At 41.1% G+C, this 27,097-nt stretch overlaps 1 protein-coding gene across 2 annotated transcripts in view; it reads left to right on the forward strand.

Annotated features, from left to right (window-relative positions):
• cadm3 (cell adhesion molecule 3) overlaps positions 1-27,097 on the forward strand; it is a 156,013-nt gene that overhangs the window by 97,760 nt on the left and 31,156 nt on the right. For both annotated transcript variants that reach the window (XM_034702996.1, XM_034702997.1), the window contains exon 5: positions 6,209-6,346. In XM_034702996.1, the coding sequence (XP_034558887.1) occupies positions 6,209-6,346 (138 nt within the window). The remainder of the gene's footprint in view (positions 1-6,208; positions 6,347-27,097) is intronic.

A 27,097-nucleotide genomic window follows, 5' to 3' on the forward strand; every position in this document is an offset into this window, starting at 1 on the left:
ACTGCTTTATTCTCTTTTCTTCTCCTTGTAGGAGAAGGGTCTCGACAGGGCTTCTCCAACCAGCTCTATATGTGCGCTGTTATTCCCTTATTAATATTCAATGCTCCTTTACAGCCAGAGAGCTTCCGCACACAGAGCACTACAGCAGATACGGATACATTAAAAATTCACCAAGTTTTTATTTTTTTGATCTGTACCTGGATCTGTTCTCTGAACTTTAAATCCACACTTTCCCTTATCTATCTATCTATCTATCTATCTATCTATCTATCTATCTATCTATCTATCTATCTATCTATCTATCTATCTATCTATCTATCTATCTATCTATCTATCTATCTATCTATCTATCTATCCATCTGATTGTTATTTCTGCCTCTATTTTTCTTTTATCTTTCTCTTTGTTCCTTTTTCTTTCATTTTTTCAAACTGTCTTTCTCTTTCACTTCCTTTCTATCTTGTCTTTCTCACTTTTTTGTTTTCTTTGTCTTTCTTTCTTTCTTTCTTTCTTCCTTTCTTTTTCTTTTTACCTTTGTTTTCTTTCTGTCTCTGTTTTCTGTCTCTTTCACTGCATTTCTTTCCTTTTCTGACCTTCCTTTTTTCTTTCTTTCTTTCTTTCTTTCTTTCTTTCTTTCTTTCTTTCTTTCTTTCTTTCTTTCTTTCCTTCTTTCTTCCTTTCTTTCTTCCTTTGTTTTTCTTTTTACCTTTGTTTTCTTTCTGTCTCTGTTTTCTGTCTCTTTCACTGTATTTCTTTCCTTTTCTGTCCTTCCTTTTTTCTTTTTCTCTTTCTTTCTTTCTTTCTTTCTTTCTTTCTTTCTTTCTTTCTTCTTTTCTTTTTCTTTTTACCTTTGTTTTCTTTCTGTCTCTGTTTTCTGTCTCTTTCACTGTATTTCTTTCCTTTTCTGTCCTTCCTTTCTTTCTTCCTTTGTTTTTCTTTTTACCTTTGTTTTCTTTCTGTCTCTGTTTTCTGTCTCTTTCACTGTATTTCTTTCCTTTCCTTTTCTGTCCTTCCTTTTTTCTTTTTCTCTTTCTTTCTTTCTTTCTTTCTTTCTTTCTTTCTTTCTTTCTTTCTTTCTTTCTTTCTTCTTTTCTTTTTCTTTTTACCTTTGTTTTCTTTCTGTCTCTGTTTTCTGTCTCTTTCACTGTATTTCTTTCCTTTTCTGTCCTTCCTTTTTTCTTTCTTTCTTTCTTTCTTTCTTTCTTTCTTTCTTTCTTTCTTTCTTTCTTTCTTTCTTTCTTTCTTTCTTTCTTTCTTTCTTTCTTTCCTTCCTTTCTTCCTGTTCCTTCCTTTTTTTTTCTCTTTTACTTTCTTTCCTTCTTTTCTCTTACTTCATTTTTAAATTTCTCACTTTCTTTTTATTTATTTATTTTTCTTTTTTCCTATCGTTCTGTCTCTTTCCTTCGTATAATTTCCTTTTCCTTTCCTTTTCTTTTCATTATTTTTCTTTCTTCCTCTTTTTTCTTTTTGTTTCTTTTACTTTCTTTATTTCCTTCCTTTATTCCATTTATTTCTTTCTCGACACTTTGTTCTCTCTTTTCTCTCATTCTTTCTTACTTTTTTCTTTCTTTCTTTCTTTCTTACCTTCTTTCTCTCTTTCTTCTCTTGACCTTGCTGAGACGAGAACAGTCTCATTAAAAACAGAAAACATGTTCATAAGACACTCCAGTGAAACCGATTAAATACAACTGAAAAACGCTGCAGTATGCATGCCGGGCCACTAGTTGGCGGTATAACTTTGTAATGAAACACCTTTATAGAACACCATACATCATGCAACTCAGTAGAATCAACAGCACAAACACAGCTCAGTAGTCTGCCACTGTTCTTGATGTCCTCCTCCAATGGGGCTGTGACATCAAGCCGATGCTGACGTGCTACAAACTGCAGTCCCTCAAGTGTCCACTTGAGGCTGGCACCAAAAGCACCAGAAACCACATACACACCCATTCAAAACAGACAATCTGCAACAGTAACAAACATGTTTACAGCCTGGTTCAAAAATTGGTTTAGGTCTGAATAGCTCACTTCTGTATCACACTGTACGGGGGGTTGAACTTTTATAACTCATTAGTTTTGAAGATATTAAAGTGTTCAGTTTTACATAATTAGTGGCGTGGCTGACATGGCTAACAGGTGGCACACTGTAGATGTTAGTGAGGAGGCTAAAGGCCCAAATCTTTGCTCCACCTCCATCCTCTCTTGGACTCCTCTGTGTCGCCAAGATGTCACTTTAAAAAAAAAACAGAAAAGCCTAAAAGCTTGAAAAAAATCTTGTCAGCTTTGATAAAAATATATCAAATTTCCCTCATCACTTGGTCTTCCCTCCACATCTCCATCTTCCCTTCTCAATCTCTCTCCCTCTCTCCCTCTCTCTCTCTCTCTCTCTCTCTCTCTGTCTCTCTCGCTCCCCCTCTCCTCTCCTCTCCTAATGAAGGCAGTATGTGCAAGACAGAAAACTGAATGTTCTCCTCTCCCAAAGCAGAACGATGATAAATTTATCCAACACTTTGAGAAAAAATGCCGCCTACAGTTTCTCCACTTTGAAGGACGCTGTGAAAAGTTGAATTTTCGCCACTCTCTCCTTCCTCCATAATGAGGAAGACAAAGAACAATCAGAGTATTTGGCACGTTTGTGTTCTTCTTACCTCTACGTATTCTCCATAGTGATCAAGCTCCAGTGTTTGTTGTTGTAAATGATCCGTCTGTGAGTTTTTTGGAGGAACTCCTCGGGAGATGGAAGATGTAGCGTGAAATTTTGGTTTGGCCGGAGGTCCCTCACTCGGCTGAAGTCATTTTGAGCCTGACCTCATTTCATCCCTCCGTCCCTCTCAGTTTTTCTTTCAAACTATCACACGAGGCTTCAGTGCCCTCCTAAAAACCATTAAGTCTGACTGAGTCACTCTAACTCCCATCTTGGCTTTTAACTAATGAATTCCGGGAGTCTTATTTAATAATCCGAGCAAAATTTAATTTCCATGACATTTTGAACTGACCTGAAGTACAGAGAGTGAGCAGTCACACCGTTTTATTTACCAGAGTGATTTGAGATGTAGAAATGTGGAGGCTGTCGGAGTTAATGCAGACCTCATGCTGCTGATTTTAAAGCAATAACACATTTTTCTCATTGAATTAATTGGATTTTCTATGTTCATCTCAGTAGGCGGCCCTGCTCCCTTCTGGGGCTTCACAGCATATATGTAGGAATAAATACAAGTTGTGTTGGGATGCTATACCGATGGAGGTCATTTGGTTTTGGGGAATAGTTTTTATCTTTATATTAAGCTTCCAAATGCTGCTGTCAGTCTTGATGTAAGCGTTTTAATTATTCAAACCCATCATGTAAAATCTGTGAACATGCTAAAAACAATTTCACAGAACCCCAAAATGACTTCTGTGGATGCATCTTTTACCCAACAAACCCAAAGACTCTCTTTTAACATCAACAATAACAAAGGAACCCAGATAGTTTCACCTATAAGACCCTTAAAACAGCAAATGTTTATAATTCTGGCATAAGAAATAACTTAAACTATTTACAGATTATCAGAATAGTTGAAAAATGTGAGAAAAGTAAGACTCCTATTATGTTCAGCAATATGCAGCTTTGATGCAGATGTGTAGCTCTTTCTGGTACCATCTGTTATCGCCAGCTACCTGTATGGTAGTTAAGCTAATCCTACGATATCATTGATAGTTGGGAGGTGCAGACGGGCACACTGCTAGCTAACAATTCGTAGAGACTCATGCTACCAAGATAATGTTCACCCGTAATACTTTGAAACAAGCAAATCTTTGAAACTTGGGCATAAAGATTGACTAAAAGTATTCACAGATTATTAAAACAGTTGAATATTTTTTTCTGGGGGGCTCTCAGAGGAAAAGGTTCAGATAGTGTTTCTGTGGAATGACTCCAATTCAGATGTGTAGCTTCTATGCAGATGTGTAGCTCCATCTGGTACCACTTGTTTATCGCGATATGGCCCTGGTGGTGAAGCTTACAGCAGTGTGTCTGCCCCCTGGTGGCCGTCTCCCCCATTCATTTGAATGGGGGGGCAGTCAAACTTTAAAAAATAAATACATGTGGTACGAATGTTTCTCACATCTGTATGCTGTGGTTATATGTAGTTAGTATTTGACTGTTTTGTGTTCAAGACCTCTTTTTCCTGAAAAGTTTCTTTTTCATTAGTTATTAGAGTTTAGAAAACGGGGTTTTACTTCCGTGTTTCCTTTGATTCACAGCCGCCGTAGAACGAAACTTCAAAGGACACACAGCGTCTTGTGACCATAGACTGTAAATAAAAATGGACAGCGTTGCTCCGCCTCTTCCCGTTGTACGGTTCTGAAGCCAAAAAATCTCTCTCCTGGGCGCAGCCATTGTGCAGCCAGAGCCTGTGAAGCCTTTGTAATAAGCTCCGCCCTACAGCGTAACGTCACAAGACGCTGTGTGTCCTTTGAAGTTTCGTTCTACGGCGGCTGTGAATCAAAGGAAACCCGGAAGTAAAACCCCGTTTTTTAAACTCTAATAACTAATGAAGAAGAAACTTTTCAGAAAAAAGAGGACTTGAACACAAAACACTAAGATACTAACTACATATCACCACAGCATACAGATGTGAGAAACATTCGTACGACGTGTATTTATTTGACTGCTCCCCCTTTCAAATGAATGGGGGAGAGGGATTTTTTGACCTATACTGCAGCCAGCCACTAGGGGGCAGACACACTGCTGAAAGCCTCACCACCAGGGCTACGCTGTAGGGCGGAGCTTATTACAGTGGCTTCACAGGCTCTGGCTGCACAATGGCTGCGCCCAGGAGAGGGATTTTTTGGCTTCAGAACTGTACAACAGGAAGAGATGGAGCAACGCTGTCCATTTTTATTTACAGTCTATGGTACCATCCTTATCTTGAAATACCCAACTGGTACATCTCACTTTGTATCCAGCATGCTTTGCACAGCTTGTTTCTTCAAGTTCATTTTCTGGGTAAAACACCACCTATAATAACACAATAGCTATACTGGTTGCATGGGTGTAGAGGCTGAAACTCACTTTTTAGATGACAAGAAGTACTAAAAGTGCATCTTAAACGATCAGTTTGAGGGTATAGTTTGATTGCAGAAGTGCTATTTGGTCGGGGTCAAGCTCAACTTGTTGGGATGTCAGCCTGGTTTGACATTTATTAAGAAGATCTTCTCAGGGAGTGATACTTCCACCATTAAAAGAAAGCAGGGCTTTGGACGAATCAGGAGAGATGTAAGAGGAGCAGCTTTGTCCACAGGGGGGGCGCCAAAATCCACACAAACAGAAAGTTCCTCACAGGAGCGTTACATGTCATTAAAGGATGTTTTGATCCATATCTTTGTTGGGTCCCAGTCTGAACTTGTCATAGTGCACAGATCCAGGACACAGAGGAGAACCACTCTTTGTTTCTGCCTTTCAGTGTAGTTTTTATAAACCCTGTCAAACCACACTTTATGGACGTTTCATAACAAGTCCTGGATTATTCGATCTGTTCTTCAAATGGCCACTTAGGAAATGATTCACATAACTGGTTTATGATCTGCCACCACTCTGGTTAATGTGTGGTTAGTCAAAGCACAGATAGTACCCTCACACACTTAGGGAAATAGCGCGGTCGTGGACCAAAGTAACAAATCTCAAGCATTAAACCGACAACCCAACCTCTTATTTTAGAGGTTTTCTGGTGCTGTAACAACATCTAATGAACCCCGGGCTTTGCTTTCGAGTCACTGCACTCATTATTTGGACAACTCTAAGGTTGCATGTCAGATATTTGAGTGTACCTGCCCTGATGGACGCTGATGAGGAGACAGCAGGTTTGAAGCTGGACCGAGGTCAGAGGCTTTACAGATATTTCAGCAGCTGTGCAGCAGCTCAGGACCATTTTCAGGGCAAATCATTGCAAACCTTCATCATTATTTCTCTCTCCAAGCTGTTCTCCATCAGAGCTTGTAGAATTGACCAAATAAATGTGTGCCCGTCTGTGATACTGAGGACACTGTGTCAAATCTCGCTGATCCTTTTTTTCCCACATTTTGACACACGTTTGTAAAAAATTGCGCACAGCTTGGTTTAAGCTCAGCCACGGGCCCTGACCTCTTCTGCTTCTCTCTGGCTACAAGGTGAGCCCCACAGGATGAAAGTTTCCTCTCTCACTCTCTCTCTCTCTCTCGCTCTCTCTCTAGGTGTGCCCGGTAAACCTCAGATCACAGGCTTTGACGAAGCGGTGCCCGAGGGGGGCAAAGTCACCCTGACCTGCACCAGCACTGGCAGCAAACCCCCCGCCACGCTGCGCTGGTACAAAGGAGATCTGGAAGTGGAAGGTGAGGCACACAATGAGAGTGTGTTTGTTTGTGTGTGTGTGTGTGAGTGTGTGTGTGTGTGTTTGCATTGTGGGGTCAGAAAAATGTGTGTTGGCTGTGTGTTGTTGCTGTACTCATGCTGGAACTGTGTGTGGTAAGGGAAGTGTGTTTTGGACAGCGTGTGTGTGTGTGTGTGGTAGCTGCAGGGATATTCCGCAGGAATGCAAGGATGTGGTTTGTGCATTTGTGTGTGATCCTGCAGAAATAAGTGTGTGAAGATTTGTGCTTGTGTCTGGTTTTGATTGTGTGTTTGTGAGCTTGTGTGAGTTTGATCCTGCCGTGTGTGTGTGTATGTTGCGTCCTTGCCACGTTGCCTGCTGTCGCTCTGTGTGTCCTGCCGGCGTGTGTGTGCATGCAAGTGCAAGATCCTGCTGCTTGTGTGTGTGTGAATGCAGAAAACACATGCTGCGAGTGTGTTTGTGCCCTTCTCTCCCGTCACTCCGTCATGTCTTGATCCTTTAAATCAATTCCCATGCATGAATCCAGGAGCTGCATGTGTGTGTGTGTTTACTTTTATTGTTTATCTGTATGTGCGTGTGTTGATGCTGAGCTTATTTCTGCAACTGTGTGTGTGAGTGTGTCATCCGTTGAGCTGCAACATATCTGCAACCGAGAGCGACACAACAGAGAGCGCAAGATATACAGCGTGGGTCCGGATCGAGCCGGGGATAACGGCAGAATCCAGCAATAAAAGGCAGGGCGGAGGAGAGGATGAAGGGATGAGGCTGAACAGAGAAGCAGAGATAGGGAGAGCTTTGCATGAGGTCAGAATGCCTGGTCTTTTGTTACTGATAAACAAGAGAAATGAGCAGGGAAGAGAAAGAGAGAGGCAGAGAGAGAGAGAAAGAGAAATGGAGAGCGCAGCGAGGATGTCATGGGAGGACAAATTAAGCGTCTTTCTTCTCACAGATAAACGGAAAATCAAGGAAACCATCGGCAGCCTCTGACTCACACCACTGGTATTGGCAGTGGTAGCATTCCTCCAAATCACTCCTGTGTTTCCTGTAAACCCCCCCACCCTCCCCTCCCTCCGCCCTTCCTCGTTTCTTGTTTGCCTCATCAGTCAAAGGTTTTCTGTTTTGCTTTACCGAGCAGAACAAACATGTTGGAAGTGTTGTTTCTCTCGCCCTTTTGCTCCCTCCACCATCTGCCGTCACCACAAACTCTCATGCGCTTTAAGCCGTGTTTGCACATGCAGAACAGCGCCCTCTGTCTGCGTGCAAAGCTCCCCAGATGTCCCGCCAAATCTTCAAACTGCTAGATCATCTCTGCAGAGGCCTTTTCTTCCGTGATTACACTAATATGATATGATGATATAATACGATAGATATTTATTGATGGGGAGATGCTACACTTGGGCTTTGTAATGCAAAAATGCCCGTCTCTTGTCCTGACGCCTTGGCAGCGTTGGTGTTTGCTATAATTATGGTTTGAAATGAATCGAAAGAATGGACTGGAGCTACAAAGAGAGGAGGGAGAAACGGGAGAGCCGCCTGCCTGAGGACAGATTATCTGCTCTTTTTGTTACAGAAGAGCTGAGAACAGGAGACGGAGAGGTCTGGAGATTGTTGAGTTTTAAAGTGATCAGATTTTTGTTTAAAGGGTCAGCTCACCCAGAACACAAAAAGATGTATTTTTCCTCTTACCTGTTATAGCATCCAGCCACGCTGATACTCTCCTGAGATCTGCGCCGACGATACAATATAATGGAGGTGAATGCAATTTTGTTTGTGGTGCTCACAACATTGAAAGGTTTCATTTCAAGAACTCTGCAGCAACATGTCTCCCCGGAAACAATGTTTTGATCACTCTGGATAACCTCACCCGCCGTGGAGAGATTTCACAGGAACCCTCTCTGCTGAAGAAAGAGCAGTTTGCCAAGGAGACATGTTTATATCAGGCTTGGCTGCACTTCCTGATTTACATCAGGTGCCAATTCACGCAGAGAGGAGTGTGCCCTTTATGTGACAGGGAAGAGAGTACAGGTGTGGAGGTGTGGGCACAGTCGGCTTTAATGAGTGATAATGATGCAGGTGTTATTAATTTAATAGCTATTATTACACGGCTCTGACTGGTCAAAACAACCACAGTGCTTACTCTCATCAGCAAAAGCAGAATCACACATCAAACCAATCCACTGAAATAAGTCCTGGCACATTTCACTTCTGCCTGTTGACACTGTGGCAAAAACCTTAGCTTCCGTGCTAACCCTTCACGATCTCCTCACTATACATTATCCCGTACAAATGTACTAAACTTCAAGTTACTTAACGTTTCATCAGCGCCATGGTTTTGCTTCATCTGACGGTGTGCCCTACTTCACAGGAAGCGTGTTTGAAGTGTAGCTTAGCTGAGAACAGGCCGGAGCTGCTGGGTTCAGTATGAAATCAGTATATAGTGGTGGTTGATATCTGTGGTTGATTTTCCGTTAGCTGCTGTCCCTCGGGGTCCTGCTCACCCTGTCGTGATTTTAACTTACAGAACCACCCCCTCACTATACATTATCCCAAATAAATGTGTTAAACTTCAAGTTATTTCACCTCTCTGTTTTAGATTTTAAAATTATATGCATGGTAAATGTTGCACATGCTTTTTTTCAATTATCTCTATTTTATTTGACTAAAATGATTCGAATAATGGAACGATGATTGCCACTATGTTAGGTTTTATGTTTGGTTTAATGAGGCCTTGAATTGTTTCAGGTCTTACCTGGATAACATATGTTTTGCAGAGTCAACAGCTGGTTTTATTTAATCTATGGGAAATCCATCCCATGGGGTTCCACAAGGTTCAGTCCTGGGTCCAGCTCTTTTTTTCATTTACATGCTCCCATTCGTAAATACAATGTCTGTTATCAGTGCTATGCTGATGACATCACAATTAGAATCAGAATCAGAAACAGAATCAGAATTAGCCAGCTTTACTAGCTAACAAGCTAACGATCTAACATGATTTCTCTTGGCTGCACATTCAACGCTGTTATAAGCTAAAGGCTGATTTATACTTCTGCGTCTCCCCTACGCAGCAGGGGCTGATGCAGACATGAGCCCCACATACTTGTGCTTCGATGTGTCCGTGTCGCGCAGCAATTCTCCGCCGAAACGCCTGAGGGCAGTGAGGTCTCTCTGATAGCCGGCCGCCTGCTTCCGGCCCCGCTACGATCTCTGTTTACTTTTCCACAGAGATTCAGAGCGTGTTATGTTAATCTACAGCTGATACATGTTACTGTTTATCATACAGACATGATTACATGAAGAATAGAGAGGAGGAGATGAAATACACGGACGATGTGCGGCCGATGTCCGGGATCCCGGAAGTGCTGTAAATGCGGGAAAGACAAAGCCGCCGAGCGGACCAATCACAGAGCTTGCAGTCCGCGTCGGCTCTACGTGGAGTTACATTTTGGAGGAGGTGCACGTCAGCTACGTGCGTAGGCCTCGGCGTAGGTACGGGAGCTACGCGGAACCCTGGCGTAGGGTACGCCGTTGATTCAACGCAGAAGTATAAATCAGCCTTAAGGGTGAAGCAAGCGTTAAAGTCTGCTAGCTAGCCCAAAAAAAACGACATTCTAATTGAGTAGGTATTTTAAATATGAATGATAAGAAAACCCTCCATTACCTATTACAAATACAACATTCATGTTAACCTAACATTTTAAGGCTGTTCAGCATGAATGGTGCAAACATCTTGCTTTAAGAGAAAGACCCAAAAAGATTAACGAGGACACGGGGGAAACAAATGAACCCAAGTAGCTGTTGAGCTGGGGATGAATTAGTTTCAACCCCTCTGACCCAGCTTAATCGACCCAACAGTGAGTTTATATAAACAACCCCACATGTTATTTAAGCTTACTGGCGCTCAAATTCCACCAACAAGCTCCTACGACCTTTTCTGTGCGTCATATTAAAGCACATCAGTCTTTGTGTAACAGTTTCACTATGGCAGTGAACACAACACAACACAGAATTGTTTTTGAGAGGCTTAGGATTCTTATACAGTCATGAAACTTGGTAGACATGAGCCTAGTATGGCAACCAATAGTTCTGTCCAGGTTTTGGATGTGGGTATGAAAAAATGGCTCTGTAGCGCCCCCACAAATTCAGAAAACAAGTACCCAGAGTGCGTTCTATGGAAGCATAAAGCAGACGTGGCAGATCAGAACGGGGCATAACGTCTAAACAACTGCTAAGTTCTAAGGTGCCTGCCTGTGCATTGTTGACACGCTAATAACTGTACCATCTATGCTACTTAATGAAACTAGTATCTCCCAATGTTGTAAACCCAAAGCAAAATAAAACTGGATTAAACTGAACAACCGGCAGGGCATGTTTGCATCCTTGCGTGAATTTTACGGCAGCGGCATCTCGATAATTCCGAAAAATAACACTTTTTTTTCTCATGTGAATCCAAAACTCTTCGTAGCTTTCAACCTTCATTTATGAAAATTAGCGGGCTTATGTTTTCTGGTATGTAGCACGCCATAGTATCACCATCCTCACCTATTGGTTTCTAAAGAGGGGTCTGGAAGTCAAAGGATGGTGGTTGGGATAATGGAAATGCTGACTCAATTTGGCTTACGGTTTGGCTTACCTTGAAACAGACTAAGAGGCGGAGCTAAGGCGGGTCGTAAACCTCCTGGCCAACAGCTATGTGTCAGTCAAATCAGCTGAGCTCCTAATCCTGCAAATATATCTATAAGTCAGTGTACACGAATAAAGAAATGAGCTATAACCAGATTTATATCTGCTGGGGATTTTTCACATGACCCTTGATTTTTGGAGCAAGCCTCAAGTGGACATTTGAGGAACTGCAGTTTTCAGCATTCGCCTCATATTTCGACATGTGAGGTTGCTGCTTGATCAAAACAACATGAGGTCCCTTATATTGACTTTATAGTCAGATACTAGTGTATTTTTGGCCTTCTACAGGGGCCACCTTCACATACGGCATGTGTAGACTTCAAACTTGATTGTCAAATAGAGAAGACCTTGAGGAGGAACATTTCTGAAGATCTTGTTCCATCCTCAACCCCCTCAAACTTCAATAAAGGGTGCAAACTGTCCTATATTTTACAAGTGTGAGGAAAATCCCAATCAGAGCATGCACACCAACCAAGTTGGTCATCATCCTTTTTGCACTTAACAATTTTTGCAAATAGCATGCAAAATAAATCGCAAAATAAATCAGCTTCAAATTGAATTATCATAAAACATCATAATTGAATGTTATCCAGGGATCTGCTGAATAAATGGCCTTGTTTGCTGCGGGTTGAATCCAAATTAACAGGGACCAGTGGTTCTGTTTTGTTTAATTTGGATGAACCAGCCCTTTGAAAAAGAGAGAAAAATAGAGACAGACACAGAGAGAGATTTGACGGAGATCAACTGGATGTGAATGATGGTGTGTTCGGGGCCTCGCCCAGCCGTCCTGACTCCAGACAACACCAATCAGTCATCGCTGCAACGACACTCTCTCTTACACACAAACAGCCTATCGCTTCAGCACACAAACACTGGTAATGGACAGATGATAATCAAACACACACTCTGTCACACAGCGCTCATCTCCGGCTTGATAGCAGAAGAGCAGCACAGGTCAGCGTGCTATTATTATAGCTTCTCATTCATGCAGTTGTAGTCCGGGCATGTGTGTATGTGTGTGTGTGTGTGTTTGTGTGTGCGCGCGTGTGTGTGTTAGAAAGACTGCTGCTCACCACAGCTTCTCTGACAGCTTCACTGACAGTAAAAGCAAAGAAGGAGAGAGAGAGGGTGACACAGATGCAGAGAGAGAGGGAGAGAGGGAGGGAGAGAGAGGGGTGCCTTGTATCAAGAAAGTGACAGTGAGGGTCTGCGGAGAAAACAGAGAACAGAGAGAGTGAATGAGCGGGAGTGTGTGTGTGTGTGTGTGTGTGTGTGTGCACGAAGATAGACAGAGCGACTGCGAAGATACAGAGAGAGTTATAGAAGTTGCAAAAAGCTGATAGAAGAGAGAGAGAGTGGAGGAGTAAGAGAGAGCAGACAGGGAATTAAGAAAACCACAGACAGAGTGGAAGAAGAAGAAGAAGAAGAAGGAGTGAGGCGGCTTTGCGGCTGAATGGGAGCGCAGGCTGGGGGCAGAGGATGAAGGGAAGGGGGGACCAGTTTTAAAGGAGAGGGGGACTGGTGAGCGCAACAGGAGAGAGGGGAGGCTGACGAAATGGAGAGAGAAATCCGGAAAGAGGATTTAGATGAGGGAGAGAGAGAGAGAGAGAGAGAGAGAGAGAGGGGGGAGAGATGGAGGAGTGCGGGAAAGGGAGTGGTAATTGAGAAGAATGAAAGGCTAAGAGCTTTGAAGACTGTATTAGTTGTACTGTGTGAAAGGGCTATGGATCATTTAGTGACATCGATGTATTGGATTGGGGATAATGGGGATTTATGGTGGCAGTTAAGGCCATACCAGCTGAATACCGTCCCAAATTGTCATAATGCAGGACGAGGGGCGGATGGCGAAGGGTACATGGGCGTGTGTCCATATGGAGCAACATAATGTAAGAGAGGAGCGAGAGGTAGAAACACTAAAAATAGAAGCTACATGATGAAAAAATGACCCCTCACCAGTAAAAGTCCTTCATTAAATCATGCACTTCAGTAAAAGTAGAGAATCTGCATCATTCGCTCAAAGTGAAGAAGTGAAAGAATCCTTTTTTGCATAGTGCTGCCTCAGAGACTTCTTTATAATTATGCATATTACATAACACCTGCCTTTCTCCAGCTTTAATAACGCCACAAAGAAGCTTTGAGGAATAAAATGTTGAGGGTGAAATGTGAGCCCGAGAAGATTTGAAAACGAAGTGTTAACAGAATAAACAGATTTCACGTCGCCTGGGTTTGTTTTTGTTTTTTTTTAAACTTCCTTCTTTAGGAGGAAATGTATTCAAGTCATTACTGTCACAATTTCCCAAAGCTCTAAAGAACGTCTTTATGAGGAGGATTCTGCAGCAATAGAGAAATAAAGACAATAATACATTAAATTTGAGACGCTGCAGTCGACATTTTCATTCATACTATTCTGAAAAGTGAATCAATTGTTGGTTAAAAAAACATCCTTTGTTGTAAGTTTATTGATAGAATAATAATTACAGTGATTATTTCAGAGATTTTAATGGTAGAAATGAGGAATTATTTACAGATTGAAATGTCCATAAAAATATTTTTATACATATTGATATCTTGGGTTCCCAAACTTTTCAGCCCACGACCCCCCGAATAGATGCCAATAACTTGCGACCCCCACTGTCCCTCAAAGTGATTTAATGTGCCTTCATTTAGCTGGTCTGCAGAAAATGACCCTCCCTATATGAGCATGTTTCTGTGTTAACCTGCTGCTACTGATGCTTTTGATAATGAACTGTTCACTAACCCTACACTAAGGAGTCATCTGGAGAAATGAAAGGCAGAAAACTCATTACATTTGATATTTTCAAGGCTTTATTTCAAGTTGAGATACAATTTTGTCAATATTGTTTACTATAATGTGTAAAATTCACTCTTTTTATATTTTAGATAGAAAAGATTCTGGAAGACATCTCACGACCCCCCATTTGTGTCTCCCGACCTCCCAGGGGGTCCCGACCCACACTTTGAGAACCCCTGTCCTATACAACCCAAAATGTTGAGTCTGTAATTTTTATCCAGCAAATATGCATTTTATGTGGTTCTGTAATTTGTGTTGTATCTTGAAATAATCATCATAATAATTTAAATTTAATTTTCAAGTTCAGAAAATCTCAAAGTGCTTAAATAAGTTCCAACTTCCACGAATGAGTGTGCCTGAATAAACATTAACATTGTTCTAATTGTTTGCTGTACTTCAACACAAATACTTAGCGCTGTTTTAATGGTAGTGATTCATCTCTGCTGTGCAAGTCATCTCTGAATAGGCTGAACAAAACGTGCACGTAGTCTCAGTAACGTGAGGTGTTGGCTTTTGGAGAGGTGTTATTTAAGAAGTCAAAAGGTAGTCACCATATTGGAAAACGCTGACTCCAACTAACATCTGACCAAGAAACAGGAAGTGGGTGGAGTTGAGGCGGGTATGATGGCGTGTTTGAAGGGTAGCGTAGCTTAGAACAAGCCGGAGCAGCTGGGTTCAGTATCACATCAGTATATAGTGCCTTTCTGTGCTTGATTTACTGCTCATTTGCATTTTACACCATGACTTTCATGCATCTACCATTCAAGAGAACGCTACGTAACTCTAAAGTTTAGTTTTCTGCAGGATTAAATGTGTTTGATACTTATAAATATCTTCTTTTAGTTAGCAGCTAACAGTTCTGTTTAGGTCAGCATGGGTCACGGATATGTGGCTGTTTTGTAGATGTTAATAAATAGCCATAATCAATGAGTCTTTCTAACCTTAGGATCTGATAAACAACACTAATTCTCATTAGCACAAGGAAAATCACACGTTACATGAAACCAATCCACTGAAAGGAGTCCCGGCACATTTCAGCTCTGCCTGTTGACACTGTGGCAAAAAAGGAAAATTCCGTGCTCACCCTGTTGGGATTTTAACTTGCAGGACCACCGGGTAACTATACATTATCCAAACAAATATGTTTAACTTCAAGTTATTTCACCTCTCTGCTCTAGCTCTGAAGTTCAGTTGTCTGCAGGTTAAAATGTGTTTGATATTTATAAATATGACCTTTTAGCTAGCAGCTAAAAGTCCTGTTGTGGTCGGCATGGATCAGGGATATGTGGCTGTAGTCGTTAATATCAACAATCCGTATTTCTTACCCATACCATCTGATAAATGCCTGGTAGTCTGTGTCTGGTGTTTTATTTTGAAATTGAGCAGATGTTACATGCCGTTTGCGTGCCTGACTTCATGTCCAGGTTGATCGTCTCTGTTTAGCTCAGGCTGCAGCGCTTCCTGTGGAAAGCATTGACTGGAATGGGCACGGATCACGGAAAGCAATGCACATGCTTCCTGTGGAAATTAGGAGTGAGCCTCCAGGCAAGAAGCCCCAATGCCCCTAATTATGCCTCATTGTGCATACCTCTTAGCCTTTATACTGAAAGTAAAGGATGCATGATAAAAAGCTCAGCCCCCTACGGTTTTTGCACCAGGCTGTAAATTCTGCTACACAAATAAACATGATAATACAAACTGTAACGGGGTTACCTTAGCTGCTGGAGCCATACACTGTTTAAAACATGGCGTCAAAAAAGTGGCAGCCGCAATATTGGAAATGCTGACACAACCTAGCCTAGCAAGAGGCAAAGACGTGGAGTTAAGGCGGGCCTTTAGCTTACTCGCTAAAAGCTGCAGCGGCCTGTCAGTCAAGTCAGCCTCGCCTCTTATTACGCAGAACTCATAACCTTTACATGTCCAAAGTGAGTTTATTTCTGCTTTAAGGTTTTAACATGGGTGTTAATGGGGATTATCTGGTTTTTGGAGTTAGCCTCTAGTGGACACTTGAGGAACTGCACTCACAAGAGGAGGCTGCTTGTTTTTTTGTTTTATCTTGGAGACCCCTACCTGCAGAAATCATGCACTGTTAATGCAGATCTCTATTTATAAAAATAATCCTGACTCTCAACATACAATTTATATAGAGTTAATGAAGCGTTGATATCTGTACAGTTGAAAAATAAAGAAAATGTAAATAATATCTGACCTTTACTGAAAGACAAATACGAAACCATAGCACAACCAGCAGTTGCTCACCTGGTTATTCAGCAACAGGTCTAACTGAAGACCAGATGACCTTCTGTGAACGCTCTCTCACGCAGCGTGATCCGTTAAAAGCTGGAAACTGATGACAGTTTTTGATTACTTTATAACCTTCATCTCATCCCAGGAAGCAGGGCTTTTGCTGAGCGTGCTTGGTTGTTTTTAATCACATCTCACTGTCCACTCACAGTCACAGATTTTCACACATCACTCATGCCAAGTAGAACCACAGTCTTCTACTTCTGACGGCAGAGCAGCTTCACTGGAGTAGCCGGGGGTTAAGCTGCTTGTTCACTTGGCGAAGTTGTTGAATAATAATGAGTTTTACTCACTCATTTACTTTGCATTCCCACGGCGGTCTGACTGGGCTTTTTTTCTCATATTATTGCAGATTGAGATCTCGTGCTGCAACTGAAGATGATTAAATCCTTTCATTTTGGAGGTTTCGTTTTTAAAGGCCCTGGGAACCCAAATCAACAAAAACTGTCTACCTATGATATTTCAGACCATATGTAAATACTAAAATACGATGTAAAAATATTAGAACTCAACTTCGATCCATTTTCAAATATGTTCAATCACGTTTTTTAACATGTTTTCACACTGAGTTTTAAGGGGGCTGGTTTAACCTGATATTTATTACATAATAAATATCCAACCAATCAGAAATGAAACACTGAGTCACATGCACACATGTTCAACAAAACTACTCCGCTCCTGCTCAGACCATCTACTGATGTCTCAGCCAGCTCCCCGCAGTGTTGTCTTAGCTGTTAGCTTGTTTGCTAATAATGTACTGCCTGTAATCTGTCTGTATAGCTGTCTCTCTGCTCTTTGCACCGCTGTGCTCTGTCCCTGTCTGCACATCCACCGCTGAACATGACAGGTTGTTGTTATTCTTCTATTTCCCTAACTGCGGTGGATTTGGGGAAACTTTGGGACATGGTTGAGTTGAGCCGCGGCCGAGTGGCTAAAGCAGTCCCGCACATGCTCAGCTCATTTCCCCAGGACCAGTTCACTAACTTTCCCCAGGACCGGTTCACTAACTTTCCCCAGGACCAGTTCCCTAACTTTCCCCAGGACCGGTTCACTAACTTTCCCCAGGACCAGTTCCCTAACTTTCCTCAGGACTGGTTCACTAACTTTCCCCAAACAGCTCAGAGTTTAAACAAACAGCTCTGTCTGACATCCTGAGCCGAGCTCCTCTGCGTGAACATATTACACTTCAGCCTCCTCTGCTCCGGGCGTCCCATGGTCCTGATGCCCCGGAGACTACGGAGTGATAAAACTAATAAATGATAGAAGTCCTGATTCTGAAGTATTCTGTGACTCAGCACTCAGAGACCATTGTAAATGAATCTTTTTCAGATTCTGGAGTTTTCATGTCTTTAGATTCAGAGTCAGACGGCTCAAACATGCAGGCTGTGAACTCTCTCTTGACCTGTCAATCAAAGAGTTAGGCCACGCCCACACAGTCCTGAAAAATGCTCTGACCTGTAAAATAAGATGTTTTTGAATAGTTTTTTCATAGTTATGGATGTTTATTTTCACTCAGATTTTTGTTGAAGCTTGATTAGAAATTTAATTTTGATATTCTATCTGAATTTTAGATATTCCATTTATGTTTTCAGAGCCTTTAAATGTAAAATACTGTGAAACGTCTCCGTTACAGTTTACCCAGACGACTTTATTTACTCGTTTTATCCAACCAACAGCTCAAAAACCTGATGATATTCAACACAAGCAGTAAATGTCACATTTTAAAGGTCTTCAGTTTGACTTCTCTTTCTCACAACAAAAATGTGAAACACAAAGAGGCTGCAAACGCCCGCCTTTCAGAGCCGGATCAAAGCTAATGATTTCTACACAATAAATGCCTCAAAATGACACATTGATTAAAGAAATCGTTACGGATAAACGCTGCGAACTTGGCAAAGAATGCAAAAAGTTCCACTGTTATTAATCTACTATAAGTATTCAGTGCTCGAGGATCATTTCTCCATTTAAAAAATGTTAATCAGGATGAATCCTTCCACACGCAGATCAATAGGTGTCAAGAATTTCCTCTCACGCTGGATGTCACTCAGTCAAATTTGCATTAAAAACACACAAAGCCGTCTCCTCCCAATGGCAGATTCATTCCCCTGGAATATAAAACCAACATTTTACATCTCATTAGTGGACTAAATGATTCTGGTTCCATCATCTAATCGATTAATTGACTAATTGTTCCAGCTCTAATGCAGAACCTATGTTCCCGAGCACGCTCCTCCAGCCTCCAAGGCCCCACCATGCGGGACGCAGTAATTGCTGCATCCAGTTGTTTGATTCTCCTAATATGATTTTTATGGCGGATTGTACACTGGAGGTTTGAAGCATCAGCAGCGCCGGAGCCTCATCTGTGTCCCATCGCTACCTGGAGGGACGTTAGTCTCAAGGTTGTTCCACCTTTTATTTGAAAAATTGGAGTTTTAATAAATAAATAAAAAAAAACGTGCAGGCTTCGCATTAAAGCTTCAGCAGGTGTCCAGAGGATAGAGGAGCTTAAATATTAAAGGGGAAGAAAGCTGCACACACTTCTACTAATTGAATATTGATATTTATTTTTAATGATTTAAAAGTCATTAAAAATGTGACTTTGATGACACGATATGTTTGTAGAATTATCGGGTATCTTAGTGAGCAGTTTGAAACTTTGATGTTGCCGATTGAGTTAAATCATTAAAGAGTGAAGCTTTGCTTTTAAATAAACAAATGTGTTAATAGTGAGACACATGGAGAATTATCGTTTTCTCCTTTCATTCAATTCATTACATCAATTTATTACCCGGCTCTCTTACTGATCTTCCGTTTATGTAAGATGCCTAATTCTGATTGATTAAAACTCTATTGACTACGGTTATTAACTTTCCCTAACATGAGCAACACCAGAGACAAACTGATCACACGTCATGTCAAATCAATCCACAGAAAAGAGTTCAGACTCATTTAGCTTCTGCTTGTTGACACCATAGACCGTAAGGTGAGGTAAAAATGTTAGCTTGGGTTAGCATGTTAAATCAGCAGGCTACGGACATTTTCATATTGGATCCTGTCCATCAATATGATGAAGGAGCGGAGCAGGTGAGAGAAACTTTAGGTTAGCGATCCCTACAAAGAAAGTTAAACCATGAGCGGTGGTGATGATAGCAGCAGGGTTCAAAGTTGTGACATTAGTTTCTTTTTAAAGGTGTGTGAACCGCAGAGCTCAGAGAAGAAGGAGAGCTGAATGAGGACAGTTTCATGTTCAATCCACCACAACAGGCAGAGAAGAATCCATCATCATGGAACGATCACTGACAAGGAATCACTGAACTATTTTAATAAACCGTAAACATCAATAACTTTAAATCAATGAAATAATCTTTAATCAACATTTTTACAAACATGTTTGTATTTAAAGTTATTAGCCGGGTAATAAGCAGGATAATATATGGTAAGCAGGTTGTTATGGGAAAAAGAACCACTTCAGGGTGAGACAAGACCCCTCTGCTTTGTGTCGGGGTCTTGTCTCACCCTGTCAGGATTATTTTTCCCAATGCTCTGATAAAGTCGTCCCCAACACAAGCTCTTCAAAAGAAGCCAGACTCCATGTTTGATTATGCACTCTTGGGTCTTAATTCATGCTAATAGATGTGTTCTGCCTCTTTAACAATGATCCACCTCCACTTTTCACACCTTTATTTTTACCTTTACACCGCCAGCTCTGAATGCAACCTTGTCACTTTGCTTTATTTTTATGCGCATTAATAAAACCGGCACTAATTGATTTTTCTGGCCACTTGGGAGCAGCGGAAACAAGCTGCGAGCAACATTTACATTTTATCGCCTAATAAAGTGGATATATGGGAACATGGTGCATTATCAGTCATCTTCTTGTGTACATATCCAGCTGATAAAGCAGCGCTATGGTTGATTTGGAGTTATGTTAATGTCTGCATGATGAATGACGGTGTGCTGGGTTTAGCAACAGGCTATAAGCCCATAAAGGAAACACGACAGGTTAATGACATATAGTTATGTGAAGACTCTATTGGAAAGTGCTTTAGAGATGAAGTATTGTCATTATTATTAGGTGTATATTTAGTGAACAGGTGTTTAGTTGCAAATAAGAATCCAGATAGGGTGAGCAGAAGTGTTGAAAACTGCAGTTCTTCAAGTGTCCACTAGAGACTGGCTGTGGAAACACCAGAGGCCACAGATACACCCATTCATAAAAAGCAGATTTTTCAAAATCAACTTTTAAAGCCTGGTATAAAAAATGGTTTTGGTCTTGGGGCGCCGTTGGCCTAGGGGTCTATGTGCGCGGCCCATATCCAGAGGCTATAGACCTGGTCGCAGAAGTCGTAGGTTTGATTCCAGCCTCGACCATTTACTGCATGTCCTCCCCCACTCTCTACTCCCCACATATCCTATCTCTCTTCAGCTGTCCTATCCCTTAAAGGCGAAAATGCCCAAAAATATAACTTTCAAAAAAATGGTTCTGGTCTGAACAGATCATTTCTCTTTTTGTGGGTGATTTTGGAACCACGAGTTTTGCCGCATTAAGGGCGTGGCTGACTTCATTGACAGGCGGCACACTGTAGCTGTTAGCGAGGAGGCTAAAGGCCTGCTTTAACTCCACCTCTGCATCATGCCAGCTCGATTTAAAGTTAGGTTGAGTCAGCATTTCCAAGCTTAGCTTCAAAACTCTGAGACAAGTAGGTGACATCACAGAGACTTCAGTTATAACTGACATGAAAGTGAACATTCCCATTGAAGCTAACGTTAGACACGGTGAACAAAGATCCTACAGAAACATTTCTGTTGACATTTCTTCTCAGAGCTTTGCAGTCAACACACCTTTAAAAATAAATGAGGCACACGTCTCAGCTTTGAATATTGATGCTGCTATCACCACCTCACTATCACCGCTCCCTCTGTCTCTTATTCTCCTCTATCCCTCTTTCCAGACCGAGTCAGATGTGTGTCTAACATGTGTCTGGTTCTGCTCGAGGTTTCTGCCTGTTAAAGGAAGTTTTTCCTCTCCATTGTAACTATCTAAATATTGCAAGGTGCAATGCTCATGTTGGATTAAGGTTGGGTCAGACTGAGTCTTACCCTGTCTTGGTGTTGGGTCTCTGTTCATAATTTGACATAGAGTGGTCTAGACCTGCTCTGTTCGTCTTGAGATAACATTTGTTGTGATTTGGTGCTATCTACGTAAATAGAGATTGATTGACCTCTTCTGGTTTCAGTGACTTTGTAGAGATCAGCAGCTTAGAGTCATTCTCTCCAGATTACAGGACAGGATGTTGCTCCACTTCTCCCTCTCAGAGATGGTTGGGGTCCAGTAGCTCTTCAGGCTGCTCTCACATCTGTGCCCGCTGACTGTCATTATTTCCCCGCTCTCAAGACCAGCCTGAGACCACACTAACGTTTTTACCAAAGTGTCAACAGGCAGAGGGGGAATGAGCCGGACTCCTTTATGTGGAGTGATTTGATATGACGTGTGATCCGGTTAGCTCAAGCATCGCTTCTGCTGTTGAGAATTACGCTGCCTTCAAATGGAACAAGTAAAGTCGTGAAATTGTGTGGTGAAGTCGTGTGAATGAGTGGCTTGGTAATGGCTACATGAAGGCCAAAAGTTTGATAGATGTCCTCCTTGCTTTATAAGTGAAAATGCAATTTTTTTTATATGTGCTGAAATGCTGTGTGGAGAAACAACAAACCCCTCACGCGTATAACGTTAATCAAATCACGTTGTTCAAGCTACGCTCTTGCTAATGTTTGCATATTTCGCTCCTCTAACTACAGACCCTATCAGTTGCATATTAATGTCATCTATTTGCATGAAACTGGAGTCTATGGGCTCCACCATTTTTGTGAACATCATAAGACACGTCACAACTCGTGAACTTGATGCTTGCAGAAAATTTCGACTTACTAATACGATGAGAGGGGGGCGTTAAATGGCTATTTCTTGTGAACATGGTAAACACGACCCCATTTGAAGGCACCCTTAATCAACATTGTAATGGTGTTTTGACCAAGCAGCATCTTCCGGTCTAAAAATATGAGTCCAATGCAGAAATGTTAAAAACTGCAGTTCATCGGGTGTCCACTTGAGACTGGCTGCAGAAACTCCAGAAACCACATACACACACATTTTAAAAAGCTGATCTTTACAGCAGAAATAAACATGTTTACAGCCTGGTTCAAAAGACGAGTGTAGTCTGGATAGCTCATTTCTTGATCAGCACACACTGTACGGGGTGAATTATTTCATGACATGGCAATTTCAAAGATATTAAGATTACGAGTTTTCCATTATGAGAGGCACAGCTGACTTGATTGACAGGCGGGAACACTGTAGCTGTTAGCGAGGAGGCTCAAAGTCCTCCTCTTTACATCACAACTGCTCGACAGAAGTTATGTTGAGTTCAACATTTCCAATATGGCTGCCGCCGCTGATTGGCCTCAAAACAGTGCCTCAGAAACCGATGAGTGACATCAGGGATACTCCGTCCATTATTTATACAGTCTATGGTTTTGACCAATCAGACGCATTCTATTCTGCTCCATTCCGTTCTGATTTGATGCACTCCATCCCGTTTAGTTGCATTTCATTCTATTCTTCCGTTTTTACCACAGTCAGTGTAAACCAATCAGGATCCAGTATTCAGCACAGTCTTGTAATAAGTACTAAAGATGTTTTGGCTTCTTTAAATAATCTGCATCAACAGCAGATTAGCTGAACTGTGTTGCAGGTTATTTTAAAGCCCCAAGGCTTAATGAGCTCAATAAAACTCATCCACACTCGTGCATTTGGCCTTAAAGTTCTGCTGTTACAAGTTACGATCACGCTTTAATCCAGTCAGGTTGTTAATGAAGTCACATGATGTATGTCCACTTGTATCCCGTCTCCATCCCTCCTCATAGTTTTGATTCTGATGGTCAGACTGAGGTGGGGTTGCAGAGATTTCTGCCTCTTTCCTGTCAGTATGATGAAGAGTAGACCACCATCATTTCTTGGAGCTCACAGCAGTGAAAGTAACATTTTTAAAAATTCAACAGCACCCACTGTTTCCAGAAACAGTATTCTGGTTTACTCTGAATAATCCAGGAAAAGCATGGACACATAGCTTCCACTGGAACAAAGATTCTTTAAGAGAAATGTCTGCTGTGTGGATCATACAGAGTCCTGATGACCCTGTTTCTGGAGCGATGTTACCGTTGAGTCATTTCTAATTCTGTGTGAAATATCATCATGCTCTAATGTGCATTGAGAAACCTTGGATGATATCAGAAATGATCTGAAAGACTCAGATGTTTTTGTCAATCAATCAGTCGATCAATCAGTCAATCAATCAATCAATCAATCAGTCAGTCAGTCAGTCAATCAGTCAGTCAGTCAGTCAGTCAATCAATCTTTATCTATATAGCACCTTTCATACAAATCAGATTAAACCCAAAGTGCTTTACAGCGATTGAAAACAAGAAAGAAGCAGAAATAAAATAATGGCAAGGCATTTTAGAAAACAAAAATGGATGTTAAAATAGAGACTAATGCACACTGACAACAATAATATGTGCAATTAAAATAAGTTAAATCATCAAATTGATATTAAGAATATAAATAGTTAAAATGAATACATTTAAATAGGGTAAGGATAAGAGTTGGAAATAAAATTAAGGCTAAAAATATCAATAATACTGAGTAGATTAAAAAAGATAAGAATAATAAAAATAAGATAAACTGTTAAAATTAATAAAATAATAAAGCAACATTTCAATCATTATAAAACTATAACGTAAGTAATACAATTGTAAAACCCTACAAGCCACACTGAATAAATACGTTTTTAGTTTACGTTTTGTTTGTTTGCACCACCAATTTAGTTGCACTGGCCCTTTAAGAGCAACAAAACCTGTTGCTGCCTTCCTGAGCGATTTGCTTGTTGCTTCGCTTGCAGCAGCTGACATGCAAATCTACCCTGATTATCTAATAATAAACTGAGGAAAATGTGAATTATGAATAATTGTGCATCACTGCTACCCAGGGAGGAAAAAAGCCCCTTAAACTGAGCGCTTCTTCCCCTTAATGAACGCTGTCGAGTCACTCCCCCGACCCTTTGGGCCTGAAAAACGTATTAAAGCTCAAATGCATGAGGTACACAGGAGTTGGGGAGTAAACAAACAGCATTTCTCCATTCCCAGGCCTGGTGTTGGGGACCCATGGTCTTTAATAAAGGCTGTATACTGTCTGTATTTGTGTGCAGACGGAGAGAGAGAGAGAGAGAGAGAGAGAAAGGGAGAGAGGAAAAGAGTGAAGGAGGCAGACAGTGACGAAAAGACTCCTCTGAGTGGCGTGGGATTATTGAAATGCACCTGGAAAGTAAACTAATTTTCTCTGCGGGTCAGAGGACTGGTTATGGTAATAAAGAAAGGGATGTCATTAGATTCAGTGGTATTTGAAGAGTTCTCCTGAGGGGGGAGGATGAGGGGGAGGAGGGGGGAGGAGTCCATGATATCCGTGTGTGAGAGAAAGAGAGCAAAAAGTGTGTTTTCCAATCTGCTCCCTCGCCTCTATCTCTGTCTCCTCTGTGTATATGTTATTCATGAGCTTGACCTACATGTACCTGTGCTTGTGTGTGTGTGTGTGTGTGTGTGTGTGTGTGTGTGTCCGTGCTGGAGGAAGTGATAAGGTTCCGGTCCACTTTCCAAGATTCACCAACCACTTTCACGCTCTGACCGCCTAGTTTGATGGTTTTTTTCTCCTACAATAGAGTGTGATCTGAGGATGACAGTGTGCTCTGTGTTTATGCTTTCACACTTTGTCTTACTCTGCACTCACTTCTGCACACACACACACACACACACACACACACACACACACACACACAGACCATGCACCTGCCCCTTTCTTCTTCTTCTCCTTCTTCTTTCTGCAGAGGCAGCTACGTCTGCTTCCTGAAACGTAAAATAAAAATAACAAAAAGAGGAACAGCAGCAAACAGGAGAGTGTGCATTTCACGACTTAACATAAAGCGTAGAACAGACCTGTTTTAGCACTCCAAATAACAGAATATGACTGCAGCAGATTGCAGTTAAGATGCTGTATATTCTCTGTGTTTGCACAGATAAAGCTGCGTTCGTGGGTTTAGCTGCCTCTCCGTCCTCTCTCTCGCATTACATCATGTGAAATGCAAGCTGTCTCCTAAGCAACAGAGAGTCTAGAGAAAGCTGGACGCAGCAGCACCATCAGATCTTTAGCCTGCCTGCGTGGTTTCTTTTTTGGTGTCCTTCAGCATCACACATCACAGCCTGGTCTGGTTAGTAAACATGAGCGGGGCTTGCTGTGTGTAGTTGCTTGTGTTACTTTAAAGGGGGCTCCTTGGGACGGGGTTTGCACCTGACTCTGGCTGCCATTCAGAGCTGCCAACATGCAGGATTGATATACGCAGCTGTGAGAATTTCACGAGTGGATTTTCCTTTATATGGTTTCTCTTGATTGAGGAGGATGTTGAGGAAGAATGTGAAACTGGAACTGGAGTTTATTTCTTGTACTTCAAAGTGGATTTGAGCACTTTTGAAAAGACATTTTAGTGAGAGAAAAAAAAGATAAGTCATCATTTAGTCCAGGGGTTCCCAAAGTGGGGGTCGGGACCCCTGGGGGGTCGTGAGATGTCTACCAGATGTTTTTTTTTTTTTAAGTTATTGAAAAAATAGTATATTTTACCCATTATAGTAAAAAATATCAACATAAATAGTAGCTAACCTTGAAATAAAACCTTGAAAATAGAAAATGTAATGAGTTTTCTGTCTTTCTTTTTGCCAGATGACTCCTAAGTTTAGGGTTAGTAAACAGTTAATTATCAAAAGCATCAGTAGCAGTAGATTAATTCATAACAGCACAGGAAACACAGACACATGCTCATATAGGTAGGGTCATTTTCTGCAGACCAGCTAAATGAAGCCACATTAAATCACTTTGGGGAAATGTTTGGGACCCCCTGATTTAGTCATCTGTGGATTAGTTTTTCAAAAGGAAAACAACAAAAAGTGTCTTCAGATGACCTGCTTTTTGTGAGTGACAGTCTAAATCTGCACATATATGACGCTGAGGCCAGCACATTTTTTGATTTTCAACCAACCAACCAACCAACCAACCAACCAACCAACCAACCAACCAACCAACCAACCAACCAATCAATCAATCAATCAATCAATCAATCAACCAACCAACCAACCAACCAACCAACCAACCAACCAACCAACCAACCAACCAACCAACCAATCAATCAACCAACCAACCAACCAACCAACCAACCAACCAACCAACCAACCAACCAACCAACCAACCAACCAACCAACCAATCAATCAATCAATCAATCAATCAACCAACCAACCAACCCACCAATCAATCAATCAATCAATCAATCAATCAATCAATCAATCAATCAATCAATCAATCAATCAATCAATCAATCAATCAATCAATCAATCAATCAATCAATCAATTAATCAATCAATCAATCATCAATCAATCAATCAAGCTTTATTTGTAGAGCAGCTTTATAAATCAAATGCAATCCAAAGTGCTTTATACAGCGATTCAAAACAAGAGACAAGCAGAAATAAAATAACAGCGAGACAAATTAGAATAAATTAAAAATAATTAAAAAAATAAAGATTAATGGATTTTAAAACAGAATGACTAATGCACACCAAACACAATAAAACATGTGTAATTAAAATAAGTTAAAGCATCAAATTAATATTAAAAAATAAATAGTTAGTGAGTAGATAAATAAAATTAAAAAATTAATAAATAAATAGAAATAAACAGTTAAATTAATAAAAATAATGAAGCAACATTTAAATCAATACAACAGCATAAAGTAAGTAATAAAATTGTTAAACCCTACATACAAGCCAGACTGAATAAATACGTTTTTAGTTTACGTTTAAAA

The sequence above is a fragment of the Notolabrus celidotus genome, chromosome 15 (genome assembly GCF_009762535.1).
Source record: "Notolabrus celidotus isolate fNotCel1 chromosome 15, fNotCel1.pri, whole genome shotgun sequence".
Taxonomy (NCBI): Eukaryota; Metazoa; Chordata; class Actinopteri; order Labriformes; family Labridae; genus Notolabrus; species Notolabrus celidotus.